Source organism: Epinephelus lanceolatus, chromosome 17, assembly GCF_041903045.1.
Source record: "Epinephelus lanceolatus isolate andai-2023 chromosome 17, ASM4190304v1, whole genome shotgun sequence".
Taxonomy (NCBI): domain Eukaryota; kingdom Metazoa; phylum Chordata; class Actinopteri; order Perciformes; family Serranidae; genus Epinephelus; species Epinephelus lanceolatus.
Window position 1 is genome coordinate 20,749,996 of NC_135750.1, and position 14,358 is coordinate 20,764,353.

Genomic DNA, 14,358 nt, shown 5'->3' on the forward strand with positions numbered 1-14,358 from the left:
AGCCTCCAAGGACCTGTAGTTCTTGAGGTTGTGTGATAATGTTACAACACATCGTCAGTGGCGATCCTAGACCCAAAGAAGCTCATCAGAGTCCCCAACACTCCCTATGTTGTTTTTCCTCCTCCTCTTTCTTTTTTTATTTGTTTCTGGTGACCAGAAGGGTACACACATTTCATGGTGTTGACAGATACACCTAACATATATATGACAGTTACAGGTGGCTAGCTGACCATCCTAACTAACAGTATCCAGAGAGTATCCATAAGTTGCCAATATGGGTGACCATTAGGGGGCCCTTTTCCAAAAATTCCAAAACCTCTTGCACACTGTCAAAACATAGGCCACATTACGTTAGCGCTGCTATACTTTCTCAAATCGTGCTTGGAATTCACTAAAAGTATCACATCATAGCGTTAATGGCTGTGGGATATGAATATTATGGTAAGTTTAATTAATCATATTTAAAGTAAATGTAATAGTGTCTCTTATGTAAGCATTTACATTTACAGTCTGGGGGAAAGGACTGTTTCCCCCTTGCTGACTCTGCCCTCAACATGCCCTCTTGCTATAACTAGACACCAACTGTATCTATAGGAAGAGTCCACCACCTCAAAGGCACGATGACCTTTTGTTACAATAACGCCATGATGACCACCGAAAAGAAATCCTGGACACCTGCATTATTGTGAGACTCACAGTAGGTGATGCTTACTGTAGCAGAGCCTGTGTTTCTTCCACAGGGTGTAATCTACCATGAGGGTTGTATGAATGTGTGTGTGAGAGTGTGTTTAATCAGCAGAAAGAGCTGGATTTGGACTTAGTAATCAGGAAACGGTCCCAAACCCTTCCTTGTAATTGGTTATGACTGCTAGACAGAGGTAAGTGACAAACAAACAGGCAGGCAGGGGTATTTTTAGCTGCTCCTAACCACATACCAGCAGAAAGTCAAAAGAGGGAGGGGGGTGGATTAAACAAGCCTTGTGGTCTATCCTGACTACATCTGATTACATTATGTAAAACAGCACATCCTGAGTTCAAAGAGCAAAAAAGCAGAGCGGTTACAACTCAGAAATGACTAATGGAAAAGCCATGAGCGCTGTAACCAAGACATTAATGTTACCATGTGGCCATAAAAACACACACTCACCTTCTGTAGACTGGTGGGATTCAGCTGAGTTTTGTCTATAATCTTCACCGCCACCTAGAGAGAGAAAAGACAGGAAGACAGAGGAAGAAAGGGGGGGGATGTAGAGATAAAAGATAAACAAGATGTCAAAACTAATTCTAGTTTTGTATTTGTGTTTTGGTTGTACAATGAAAGCTTGTGTTGCAGTGAACTAGTATCCTCATTATTTCACTATTCCGCTGTGAGGAGGCTTTGTCAAAACATGTCACCGCTGAAATCGGTTTAATCTGAACACACCTTAAAGCTCTTCTGTTTAGTAATTTGTGCAGAGATGAAGCTTGGATTGGCAGGGATAAAAAAACAGATGCATTTGTTGATGATGGTGAATATAAAATAAGACCCACTGCACACAGGAGCCTTTCAGTATATGTAAATGTATCCGCAGACAGTCTGTCCAACTGTCCCTGTGTGGCAGCCAGGCTGGAGTTGGCATATACGACTCTGCAGGTCGGTGATCTACTGTTGGCTCGGCAGATCTTGCTAGGCAGCAGTCTGAACCATCCATCTCAATAATCACCCCAAAGTGCACACTGAAACAGACCTGCTCCCCTCACTTTCTGGGAGCTCAGCAGCTTTCACAGTGCAACTAGCTGAGCCACACTGCAGACTCACCACCAGTAAACCCATACATTATGCTGATAAGTGATGGACGGAGCAGTTTTACAATATAATGTAATTACACTGAAATAAAACACATGGCCTTTTGTTGTTGCACAAAATAGTTCCATAATAATTATAGTTTTATTACACAGCCTTAAGATTGGCTGAATAAATATGAATGTCACCAGTCTGTGGTCGAACCACAAGGCAATTACCACAAGACTTTTTCAGCCCTGCTAAAGAGAGCGCCGGGCTCTGAGGAAGGCCCACAAAGTTGGTTCAAAACATTTAGGAGCTGCAAGGCCTGTATGGGCCTCAAGGGGAGTTTAGGCTCTTCAACTGTGTCCTTACAGACCATTTCACAGTGTTACACATTTTTAAATGTGTTGGGTGTTTATTCTCTGTTGTAATGTTTGGTATAATGGCAGCAGCTGACAGGAAGTAAACAATCCAAGCTGTTTTACAGTAACACAGCTCCAATGAAATTGTTTACATAATGATTCTCACCATGTTTTAAGTATTGCAAGTGATATATACCCCAAAACACCAGCATGTTACTAAATGTTCTTGATCTTTGAGTGTGGTGTTGATGTAATGAGACACTGTTGTTCCTTGATATAACTCACAGCTAAAATGCATGAGCAACTAAGCCATGCAAGTCACTCTGTACTTAACCACTGCAGTGCTTTGAGCTAAATGCTAATCTCAGAATGCTAACATGCTCCCAATCAAAAAGATGATGATGCTAACCAGGTACAAGAATGGCTGAGAATTTAATATTTGCATAACAAGTGAGTTATAGCATGTTCATTTCTTATTTTAAAATGTAGCCTGTTGAGTTTTCTTGTAAACAAACCCTTATGTTTACATTACGTGTTATTCATCAAAACACACAGTGCGGTTACATGGACATGAATGACCTGTTCATGAGGTTTATCGCAGTTATGATCATATTCAGAATATGATGTTTACATGAGTAAAGAGAAATCAGGTTATTCATATTCCCCTAGTTTCTGTCAGAGTACTCCAGCTAGCATATTCAGGTTTCTCATAAACGTAATATGGTGTTTACATGCTCAAACATATAGCCCATAAACCTGATCATAGATGGGTTATTCATGTCTCATTGTGTTTGTCCATACAGGCCAAGTCAGCAATTCTGAAAGACTGTTCATATATGAACTCAACACCCGAACAAACAGACCCCTCCCTTAAGTGCTCCTTTAGAAGCTCCAGTAATATCTGCGATGCAATTTAAGTTTCATTACAATCGTGGTGTGGCTCCGCTCCTCATGACCTCAGACGGGAAGAGAAGGAGTAGCTGGTGTAGTGCTGTGTGGCTCAGCCTGAGCGGCTTTGTTTGTTCCCCATTTACAGAGCCAGGGCTGTGTACGAACATCAGATTTATTTTCGGCGCACACAGAACTGACAGCTAGCGGCCTGTGAGGTGATATTAGCTGAATCTGACAAAATGTGTATATGATTAGAATCCCCGACTGCATCTTTAAGCTCTAACAAATGTGTTTAATGAATTTCCAACCTCATAAAACAAACTGTATAGCTGATTTTTTAAAGCACTTTAAATCAAGCATATTTACATCTATGATACGAGATAGCAGTCTCCGTCTTGCCTGCATTTGCTTGCGCGTAGCAGCATATCTTGACATTTTACCGCCACCCTTTGACCTGTGGAATAGTGTGAAATCATCAGGAAGGCTGTGTATCATGTCATGTATATGTGTGTGTTGTTGTGGGAGTCACTGAGAGGAAAAACAGCTCCATAGTGCTGAAACTCCCCAAGGTACCTTTAACCTGCTCAAATATTCCATCGCCAATGTGTATATAAAATACTAAGCAACTAACTAACCACCAAAAGGCTGTGATCTTTCACTTGAGCAAGGTATTGAAAGGTTTTTCATTCATACAATGACTGACATGGTTAATTATGTAATTATTATTATTATTATATTATATTATAATCATCATGTTGGCAACTAACACACAACACAAGAAACTACTGATATAGATATTTGCTGTTAGTATAGAAAGGACAGCATGTTTTATAATAACAGCAAATAAATCAGGCTAACACTTGATTCAAAGCTGTAAACTTGACAAATACCTGGTGAACTATTTTTTCAAGGATGTATTAGTTGTTGTTTTTTAGCTGAATCAGGAGCCACTGCACCACAGATTGCTGCATTTTCTCTCATTCTCTCGTCTGCATTGTGAAACTATCAAGAACACATTCCAGACTTGAGTAAACGTTACTCATATTGTCTTCTGTCCTTCTGTATGTTCAACTGCTCAATAAGATTCAGACAGAGAGACTGTAACCCTGACCTTTCTTTGGAAGAGAGGATGGGGAGAAATTGCCTTTGGAGATCAATGATACCATAAAAGCATTAATTACAATTTATGATAACAGCATTACTGTGACTCCAGCCTTATGAGAGCTTAATAAGCATGCTTCAGTGGATGCAGACTCTGGCTGTAATCCCAAGCAGCCTGTTAAGGGGAGAACCAGTAAGCAAATGCTGAGTCACGGTGGAGAGAATGCAGGTTATTCAGCCCGAGCTGGGTTTCCCTAAGACTTACAATACAAGTGGCATTTAATTTCAACCAAACTTGTAAACTAGACTCCATAATGACAGCAATGTGGTGGCTGTGAGAGGAAAAGAGTCTAGCAGGGAGAAGAGAGAGCGGAGTGAAAGACTGCAAAGTGTGTAGACACGCAGTACGCAGGTGGTGTCTATTTGCAGCCTGTCTTAGGTGGGCAGGTGCACAGACAGACTTCGCTTCCCTCCTTTCTGCTTCCTCCTGTCATGGACAAAACTCAGGTGGAGGCGATGTATGCCTGCAGGTGTCGGAGCTGTCCTAGTGTGTCACTCCATTGTTCCAGCTCTGCGTTAGTCAGAGATATTCATTGCATTTCTTCTACACTGAACCAATATTTCCCTTCTTGTTCTCCGATTGAGAGATTTGATGAAGACAGCATCACATCATATGCCAGCGTCTGTGTGCACGTGGGTGTGTGTGTTCGCTGTCTAATGGATTTGAGGGTGAATAATTCAGTTGCACAGTGACAGAAGGGCAACGTGCATCACTGTTAATTATTCAGCGCGTTCGTAACACACGGCCCATATGCTCTTCGCTGCATGCGGGTCTTGTGATAGCGCGCGCATTTCAAACACGTACACGTGAATATTCAGCTAGAGGACACGGGAGGGGAAACTTAGTCACAGCATCACTTGTGTGCTGGAGAGCTTCACATGTTCCTCTACACTTTTATTTCCCCCTGAGCTCTTTTTACACAACCACAAGGTCACGATCTCTGTGCGCTAAAGGGAACTACTGTAACAGAGCATAATCTCATATCTCTTGCACAGAAAAGTATTACTGTTGCTAGATTGTAAGGATATAAATAACATGTACAAAAATGTACATATTTTTTGTCATACACATAAAGTGCCTCTTTATAAAGCCTAAGTTATAATTAACCCATAAAAAATTTACTCCAGCATTCTTTACACTACCATATAGTTTATGCAGAGCCCAGTATGCAGTAACAACTCAACCTGCATATACAATTGATACTTTACGTGTCTATTTCTGTCTCCTCCGTATGTACAAAATCTACTTGCAGTCGAGTTTTTTCTTATTCATGTTGAGGGCCTAAAGATAGAGGGTGTCGCACAGATTTTTGCATCCTCTAAAGCAACTTCAGAGGCAGTGAAAATAAAACTGACTTGAGGAGATATATCCACCAGTTTCCATACCTACTTGCCACATAACAGCTGTATGTTCATGTTTGCTTGTCTTTGTTTAGCTCTGTTGTCTTTCTTTAGCTGTACAGTATGTCTATATTTGGTTCTTTCAGCGCATTTTTTCTCTGCACTGTGTGAGGCCATGAAGAGCTACTGAAAAGCAGAGGCAAACTCCCTTTATGTGTCAATATTCCAGCTGAAACAGTTGATTTATCAATAACTTGACTGAGAAAAATAGTTAAAAAATAGTTGCTTCATCAGAATTTGTCAGAAAAAATATTAAATATTCCCCCGTTATAGCTTTTCACTTGTGAGAATTTGCTGTTTTTCTGCATTGTTTCTGATAATAAACTGAAAATCTTCATATTTTGGAGTGTTGGTCAAAGAAAACAAGCAATTCAATGACATCGACTTGAGTTTCAGTAAATTTGGATGGGCATTTTAACTATTTTCTTACATTTTATAGACCAATGATTAGAGAGATACTTTGCCAGTTGTCAGCCAGATTTGTATCATAACAGCGTGGGCAGTATATGTAAAAGAACTGCGGTGAACTTCCCTCCATCTTACCAGCACCCGGACCTCCCTGCTTGTTTGACAGTGAAAATCTGCCAGATGATGCATTTTCTCTGACTCTATGGCTGCTGCTCCAACTACAGATTGTACTTCCTTATGTTTGTGTGCTCGCCGCCACCACAGACACAAAGAGTACAGAAGAGGATTATCCCTCTCTCTCAAACTTGGATCAGCTGGCAGCCATATTGTTTTCGGACAGGCAACTTGCATCATGTCACCCACAAGTGGGAGTGTTTATTGGTCTGGGGCTTCGCAGTGCAACCTGATGGTTGTAAGTTTTCTACTTATTGAGCAAAAGTGAATGCTACAGCCCTTCTCCTCTGTTTTCTCTGGCCATGTAGCACCAATTTTAAAAGTATTTGCATCTTCTACGGCACAGACAGACCAGTTCTGGGACAAGACCATCTTTCCAGCAGTGAGTTCTTTAATAAATCCATAAATATCTTAAGATTAATAATAATAACAATAATACATTGGATTTATATAGTGCTTTTCTGGATACTCACAGATAGATTGATTAATCTTAAGATTATTCTTACATAAATCGAAAGATTACTCAATACTTTTTCTAATACTGCTCTATATTACAATATAAAAAAAGATACGCAAAGTCAAGTATAAAATAATCCAACTGATTGTCAAAGCAGTTGAATATGTCCCACTGATATGCATGACATCAGATAAATTCTTTAAACAAGAGCTCTTTTTTTGCAATAATCAAGTTAAGCAACCAAATCCAGTAAAACAACAATGTGGTGAGATCATATCATTACAATACAAATTCACTTAAATTTGACAAATTAAATTGATAATGATAATGCACCATCGCTTCCCTAGTGGGCAGGAGATGAGGGCATATGGTAGAGGCAAATGTTTCCATCAGTGCAGCTGAGCGTGTGTGTGTGTATGTGTGTGTGTGTAGTCGCCCTCTTCAGCAGATAGGACACTCTGTCACCTAGAAGTGACTGCTGCTCTGCTTCCACAGAGCTCCCATTGATGCTTTTCTACAAAGGTAAAACTTTCTTTTGTTTTAGGTGCAAGAAAAATGTTAGTAGTCAGTAAGAAGCTTGCCGGACTCGAGCTCAGATAGAGTCAGTTTTTTAGTGGGTTATGTTCTTTCCACCTGTTCTCTTACTCACTCTGATCCATGTCTTTGCATTCTGATGAGCCAGCAAGGGCACTCAGGCACACACAGCAGCGCCTGACCTTCTCAGCAAACAGTGGGCAGCATATCCAATATGGCTGTTTAACATTAGCGTGGAAGGACACAGAATGGATCAAACTGTTACTGGTTTGACCTCAGAGAATATGGACACCCTCCATACTCTGATATGACCAATGTGAAACTTAGAGGAGTTAAGGATGCAGGTGGATAAGAAACAGAGATGAGAGGATATCTGAGGTGGATCAGGGCTGTCAGTGAGCGCTGCGAGTCCTGCTGAGTGAGAGACAGTGAACAGATCGCAGGTCATTGTTTTCTCCTTAGGGAAACAGGAGCTTTAATTACTGACACACCAAAGCAAGCTGTCTATCACTCTGACAGGTCAGCAGTGTATGACTGTGTTTGTGGGAGTGTTTGAGAAAGGCAGAAAGAGACAGATTGGCCTGACCTGATGGGGAAAGTACAGTATTTTGATGATGGGAGATCATTCATACTCCTCAGAGTCAGAACAGAATCAGCATCTCATATGCAAAACACCCACTGAAGAAAAATCTTTTTATGAGAGAGGTGATGAAGCAAATAAATATGACACCATCTTTCTGTTACACTTTGCTTACCCAGGTGGATGCGTAAAACTGCAACTCAAATTATAATGAATGTAGTAATAAGCTGCAGCTCTAACTGTTCACATGTAGCAACACAAGACTGAGGCTGAGATGAAGATTGTATTGTACATGGACAAAACAGTAACACCTAAATGTTTTTTTAAATATGAAACAAAAGCATTGTCTCACCTCTCGTCCAGTCAGGACATGTCGTGCCAGCTTCACCTTGGCGAAATTCCCCTTCCCAATGGTCTTGAGGAGGCGGTAATTGCCAATATGGGGGTGCTCTTCGGTGGAGGTGAAAGAGTTGCGGCATCGTGGCAAGCTGTGGCGACTGGCAGACTTTGTCGGGGGGACTGGGGGTTCAACAAAGCCATCCACTGAAGAGTGCTGCAGGAAAGCCACACATGTCGAGGTCAGCAACATTCCCTGAGTGAAATTTATACAGACACCAATACAACAAGTCCCTGAACCTCTCTGGCTCATTGACAAGCTCAGTAACTCCAAAAGGACCCTCTCTGTTGCCACACTGGCAGCACGCATACAAACAATGCAGCAGAGTGCTGCAGTGGAGCTTTGTGTGTGTGCCAAAGGTGGGATATTCACTGTGCAAACAGAGATGAACCCATTAACCTAGATCCAGATTCAAGATGGGGATCTAATGTTCTACATGTGCATGAGTGAGCGCATATACTGTAACTACATTTACATGCAAGCCCAAGGAGAACTGTGTGGGAGAGAATCGGGTTCCCTTTTCTCTTTCTGACACCTTAACCTCAAAAAGACCTTATCAGCCACGAGACAAGACTCAATAACAATAGACAGTGGGCTCCTTTGACTTTGTGCCTTTGAGAAATACCTACAACATGTGCAGCACAGAGTCACGAACTGAAACAATATTACTGGCTCCATGGCCAAACCCAATAACAACAAGTGTCCCTGTGATATGGCATGTGAAGGTGAATTAGGAACAGCTTGCTATAAGTACAGCGCTGGCACAGGCTACGCGCAGTCTCTGATGGTCTGTTTCCTCTTCTCCACGACAGCTGCTGATGTCAGTCCAGGTCAGAGATCCCATGATCCTCTGCTCCTGAGCACCACACCCAGCCAGAGAATAAAGCCTTGGTCTGGTTACCCAGGCTCCCCTGCTCCCGTTTCACCAGGGAAACGCTACACCCTGCAGGGTGCGCATCACCTCAGCTAGCACACAGGCTGACAGAGGGAGAGCTACACTGCAGGATTCAAACAGTGTCACAGTATGGGTTTGTTTGTGTGTGGAAGGAAAGGGGAAACTTTGATTAGATGCCAGTCAAAGTCAGCATCCTTGTTTTTAATGCACCAAAACTCTCTTTACACCATGACAGAGCAATCTGTGCACTGTCTCTATTATATCCACAGCTGGTAAATATCCACAGTAAGGTGACTTTAGTTGTTTTAATAAACTTTAACACAGACCTGTCATAAATCCAGTTCATCCTTCAGACACACATGTGCGTACACACAAACACACACTTGGCCTGACTCCAAATTCTGTAAATTAACCAAGAGGCATCTGGACAGGCAGATGATTAAATACACAAAGTTTGTCTCACTCGCCCATCCATTAACTCCCAGCCACTGACGTTATGTCCTTTGGGGAGGCCAGACATAAAAAATAACACACACCTGCACAGACACACACACACATAAAAATAAGAAAGCGAGGAGAGAGCTTCTTCTATTTTGCTGCACTTAAAGCCACTCGTCTCTCTGAGTAATAAGCTGTTATGCAATGCAGTTCAGCTGCTAGTGGGCCCTGGGGCTGCATGATGGAGTCGAACAGAGGCAGGCTAGGCTGGCTGGCTACTGCCAGTGCTGCTGAGGCAGTGCTTTGTGTCTGTGAGACCTAAAACAGCACTAGACTGTTAGACAGTTACATTAGCGCTGATGCATTTCAGAGAGAACAATCAGAGAGCTGATATCATTACAGGTTAAGTTACATAACTTTGGAGATGTATTTTCCAATTTAAATTTTATCACTTGAAGATGAATAATCCAGAAATGGAGAGCCAAAATAAATCTCTTTCTTTTAATCCTGAGAATAACCTTTAAAAGACTGCTTCCAGCTGTTTCCACTGCTTGTAACACAATATAATATGAGACTGTGCCTCGTCTTGTTTCCAGGAAAAAAAAAATCTGACGAACCTAGATATGTCAGAGCCTGTCGGCATACATACAGCAGTCCTAATTTGGACTGATCTCAAAAGATTTGTATTATTATGCTGTGCTTTGTGGGCGCGTGAGTATGTGTGCGCGCGAGCAGCAGGAGCAGTCGTTCACAAACATTCCCCCACACAGTGAATGAGAAATCTGCAGCCATTTCTTTAGCCCGTTATAAATATATAAATACATGTCTGTATCAGTGTCGTGGCAGCATAATGGAGAATAATAACACGCTCCCTCCTCCTCCACCACCTCCTCCTCCTCTTCACCACTGAGCGTGCAGTTACAACAGGGCCCAATAGGTGATGGATGTCACATTGCGATGCTACCAAGCGTTGCCATTGAAAAGTAGGGCAACATCCTCCCCCACCCTCCCTAAATATTGACGTTGTGGACTAGAAAATACCCCCAGTAGCACGAGTGGAGCAACACCATCTTCCTCACAGGCCACACAGGCAACGGTTTCATTCTCAACATTAACATTCAAGCTTCGCATGTATCATTAAAGCCAGCACACTGACGCAGTGCGTTGTCGAGGCTAGCCGTATTGTGCACAGAAACTGGGGCAGACACAACCAAACTGCACCTTTATTCTAGGTTATTCTAGGCTTTTTATTCCCGTCGGAGGGGAAGAGGAGAAAAAAAGCCGGGGTGCTCATTGGTCGAGTCGCTCTGCAACACTAGCCCCAAAAAGCGCTGCCATAAACCTGCACCGAGCAGTGCGCAAAATAGCCACATAGCTAGGTCATTTTTATGCCGTTCCCACGTCCGGCGTAACACCGGCGTCCATGGATAACAAGCACTTACATTCTCGGTGTCACGCTCGTTCACCGTGGGCAATGGCGTTCTGGTCGACATCTTGTGTGCTTCGCAGGCCGCTCAGCGATGCAGCGGGCTGGGCAGAGCAGAGCAGACACGGCGCGGTCCGTCGGTGCCTCCGTCCCTCTCTCTACATCCCCTGTAAACACCGCAAACGGCGGCCCTTTTTACCGCAGCATAGCGCGCGCAGGGCCCAGCCGACACGCCAGATTTTCTTATTGGCTTTGTGCACTTCCCCTCAGGTAGGCTAGTGGCAGACAGAAAAGCAGGAAAGAGAGACTGAGAGAGAGGGAGAGGGAGTGAGAGGGGGGCAGGCCAGGAAGATGCGTCGGTAGCGGCGGACGGGTCTGCGCAGCGCATCTCAAACCTCCCACCAGGAAGGATGGAGGGATCTCTCTCTCTCTCTCTTTCTCTCTCTCTCTCTCTTTCTCTCCCTGCCTCTAGGCTACACACACTCTCCCTTTGTCTCCTCTTTATAGCTCATTATTCAAGTCACCAGAAAACTGTTAAAGCACACAGTTGGCACAGTGTCTGTCAGATTTGGACCACATTAACCACAGCCTGCCAAACCTGGAGAAATATTTCATCATGCAGCACAGTAATTATACCCTTAAAGTTGATTTTGTAGTGTGACTGAATGCATGTCTCAATTATGGCTGGAGTGATATAAATCAATGATATTTTGTTGTGTAAATATGGTTTAACAGCTTAGTGATTAAGATTTCCTGTGGTTTGAATATGACAATGTGGTAAACAGTCCACAGAGAGGCCTAGTTCAAGGGTGAGGCCTGTGTCACACTGCAAACTGGACAGACTTTGCCATCTGTTGGACAGTCACAGCATTACACCCCTCATTGTTCCCCCAGTCGTGATCGATGATTTTTTTCTGAGTGAGCAGGGAACAAAACATGAGTCTGCTACTAAGAAGCAGATTTTGTCTGCTTCCCATCCGTGAAATCATTACCTGGGTTTTTCAGGGTGTGGTGATGATGTTATGACGTGTGCATGCATGCAGGTGTGCATGCGCAGTTTGTCCAGTAGGTGTCAGGCTGCACCTGCAGTATATGTTGCACATCTGCAGCGTCTGACATGTGGGGCCCAAACAAATAATGCCATTACTCATCTTTTTTTTGTCATGAATTACCTTCAGCTTTTATCCTCTGTCTCATAAGTCATGATTGCACTGACACGTCATATTGTGATGAGGAACAAGCTGTGTAACAGGAGTTAATGTCCATTACTGAGTCTCTTGTATGAGATGTCACATCTTCTTTGTCCCTTTGGTATTATGGTGGAGTTTCAGGCAGACAGTTGCACCTTCCTGGGCGTTACATGACTGATGGTTTGTCTCACGCAGCAGAGAGGCCCCAACCATAACAATGGACACAGCATGATATAACATATCACAATAAGTGATGGATATAGGAGCTGAAAGCCACTGAGAACATTAGGTCTGTTTTTGTGGTTTTGAGGTATCTGTGGTTTATTTTTCAGCGACTACAAACGACATCAGCTCACTGGGACCACCATTATCCTTCACGTCAGGTTGGAGTGCTCAGGTTCATTGAAAAATGTTTTGTCTTCATAATGTTTTTAGGGGGAGATACCAGAACAATATGCAAAGAGATAAGATGGGTTCAACCAAACAAAAGGGGTCCAACACTGGATCTTGGCATGTAGATGGGCATTTTTGGAATTCTGCATCTGATCCCTGCGTGGATCAGGTCCCAACATAGCAGATCTTATCCTTTCTGAGCCCTAACAACTGGGACCAGCTAAATAATTCCAGCAAGACACATCCTCTTACTACTAATAGTGAGATTGTTGGCTGTGTTTTGCTCGTATCTATTTTAGATTTGATAACATGTACTCAGTTTTTACGCACTAAAATGAAATAAAATTTTGTTTGTGTCTATCACTTGGGAAGGTGAAATTATCCTAAAATAAAATGCAACTTTTTTTTTTCTTTTGGTGTTGTAAGCAGAGGCCTTCAGCGCTCTGTCTTAAAGCATTCACAGAGCAGTGTGTTCGTGCCTGGGATTTGCATTCTGTACCTGAGTTGCACTGCTGTGGAATGTAATGGGCACTGACACTGGTTTAATGAGTGCATGTACACCCAGGGCCAAATGCAATTACATGCTCTCACAGGCAACCATCAAAAAAGTAGGCAGCTGTTAACCACCATTCATCGCGGATGGTCATGCAGTTAACTGTATTTGCAGGACAGGGGGTGAGAGGAAAGAGTAGAAAGACGGAGAGAGAGGGGGGAGAGAAACTAAACTCATTATGAGACAGATAGTGGAGTAGCATCTGTCAGCATTGGCACTTTACCACAGCTCTTTTTGCCTGACTCAGTTTCACCAGTGAAAGTCAAGCCACGCTTTCCAGTCAGTAACAATGTTCGCACACATCCTGCAGAAGTGTGGGAAATACCGCGAACAGCCTCTTCAGGAAGGAGGATGTTTTGTACAGTTTTGCATTCTTACATTCAGCCACAGTTTGTGCCTCTCACCATTACATTTAAACACAGACCTAAGCGTCTGAGAAGTAAATCGGCTACCTGGTGATGTTTGAGAAGGTTGTTTAACTCTCACTGATGTTCTGAAAGTAATGTAAAAATCCTCAGAGATTCTTTAAACCATCTGAATGAAAATATTTCCTCCACTGCAGGATAAAATAAAAGGTTTGTTGCAGTATTTCTAATCCAGGTAGTGGAAATTACATAATGTCCTTGCTCTTTCTGTGCACATAAGTAAAGCATTATTTTGTATGAAAATATAAAACATAAATTTAGACAAATATACCAATAATCAGGGTTTTTTTTAATGTTTTTTGGTTCATGTTAAAGGAACAGTGTGTCAGATTTAGTGGCATCTAGTGGTGAGCACTGCAGACCGCAACCAGCTAAAACTTTTTCCATGTGCTAAGCATCAACTCCCAGTTGGCATTCCTTCAGGGTTTATAGTTCAGGAGGTTTTTACTGGGAGCCAAATAATCCGCCGAGGTTTCGTCCTTTCCAAAACAAAAGGACCAGGTGATTAAAAGCTGTAGAAACACTGAATAAAGTAATTTCATATTACAAATCAGTGTTTCTCCGATGCTAATTGGCCGCTAGCCCAGCACCTACTAATGTGTGCTTGCCTTCTTCCTCTAATAACATAAGACCCAGATGTTCAAAAGGTTTTTACCAGGAGCCAAATTATCAACAGAGGTCTCTTCCTCTGCAAAACAAACAGACCAAGTGATTTAAACTGGTAAAAACACTGAATAAAGCAGTTTCACATTTGAAAATTACTGTATCCCAGATGCTGCTCGTTGCGGAGGGGCTGCTGCTAACTTCAGAGACCACTGCATAAACTTGAATAGCCCTATCTAGCGCCAGTGTTTGGTTTGTCCGTTCTTAGCTACTGTAGAAACATGGCTGTGAGACAAAGAAAACAT

At 42.6% G+C, this 14,358-nt stretch overlaps 1 protein-coding gene across 2 annotated transcripts in view; it reads right to left on the reverse strand.

Moving 5' to 3' along the window:
• Positions 1–11,318, reverse strand: part of LOC117248036 (serine/threonine-protein kinase MARK1-like) — a 41,757-nt gene extending 30,439 nt beyond the window's left edge. Inside the window, exons 1-3 of one of the 2 annotated variants that reach the window (XM_033612755.2) lie at positions 10,906–11,318; positions 8,086–8,286; positions 1,148–1,201 (exon numbers count right to left, since the gene is read on the reverse strand). In XM_033612755.2, the coding sequence (XP_033468646.1) occupies positions 1,148–1,201; positions 8,086–8,286; positions 10,906–10,956 (306 nt within the window). In that variant the 5' untranslated portion in view covers positions 10,957–11,318. The remainder of the gene's footprint in view (positions 1–1,147; positions 1,202–8,085; positions 8,287–10,905) is intronic. The other variant, XM_033612754.2, reaches the window with a different exon arrangement.
• Between the last annotated feature and the right edge of the window lie 3,040 nt (positions 11,319–14,358).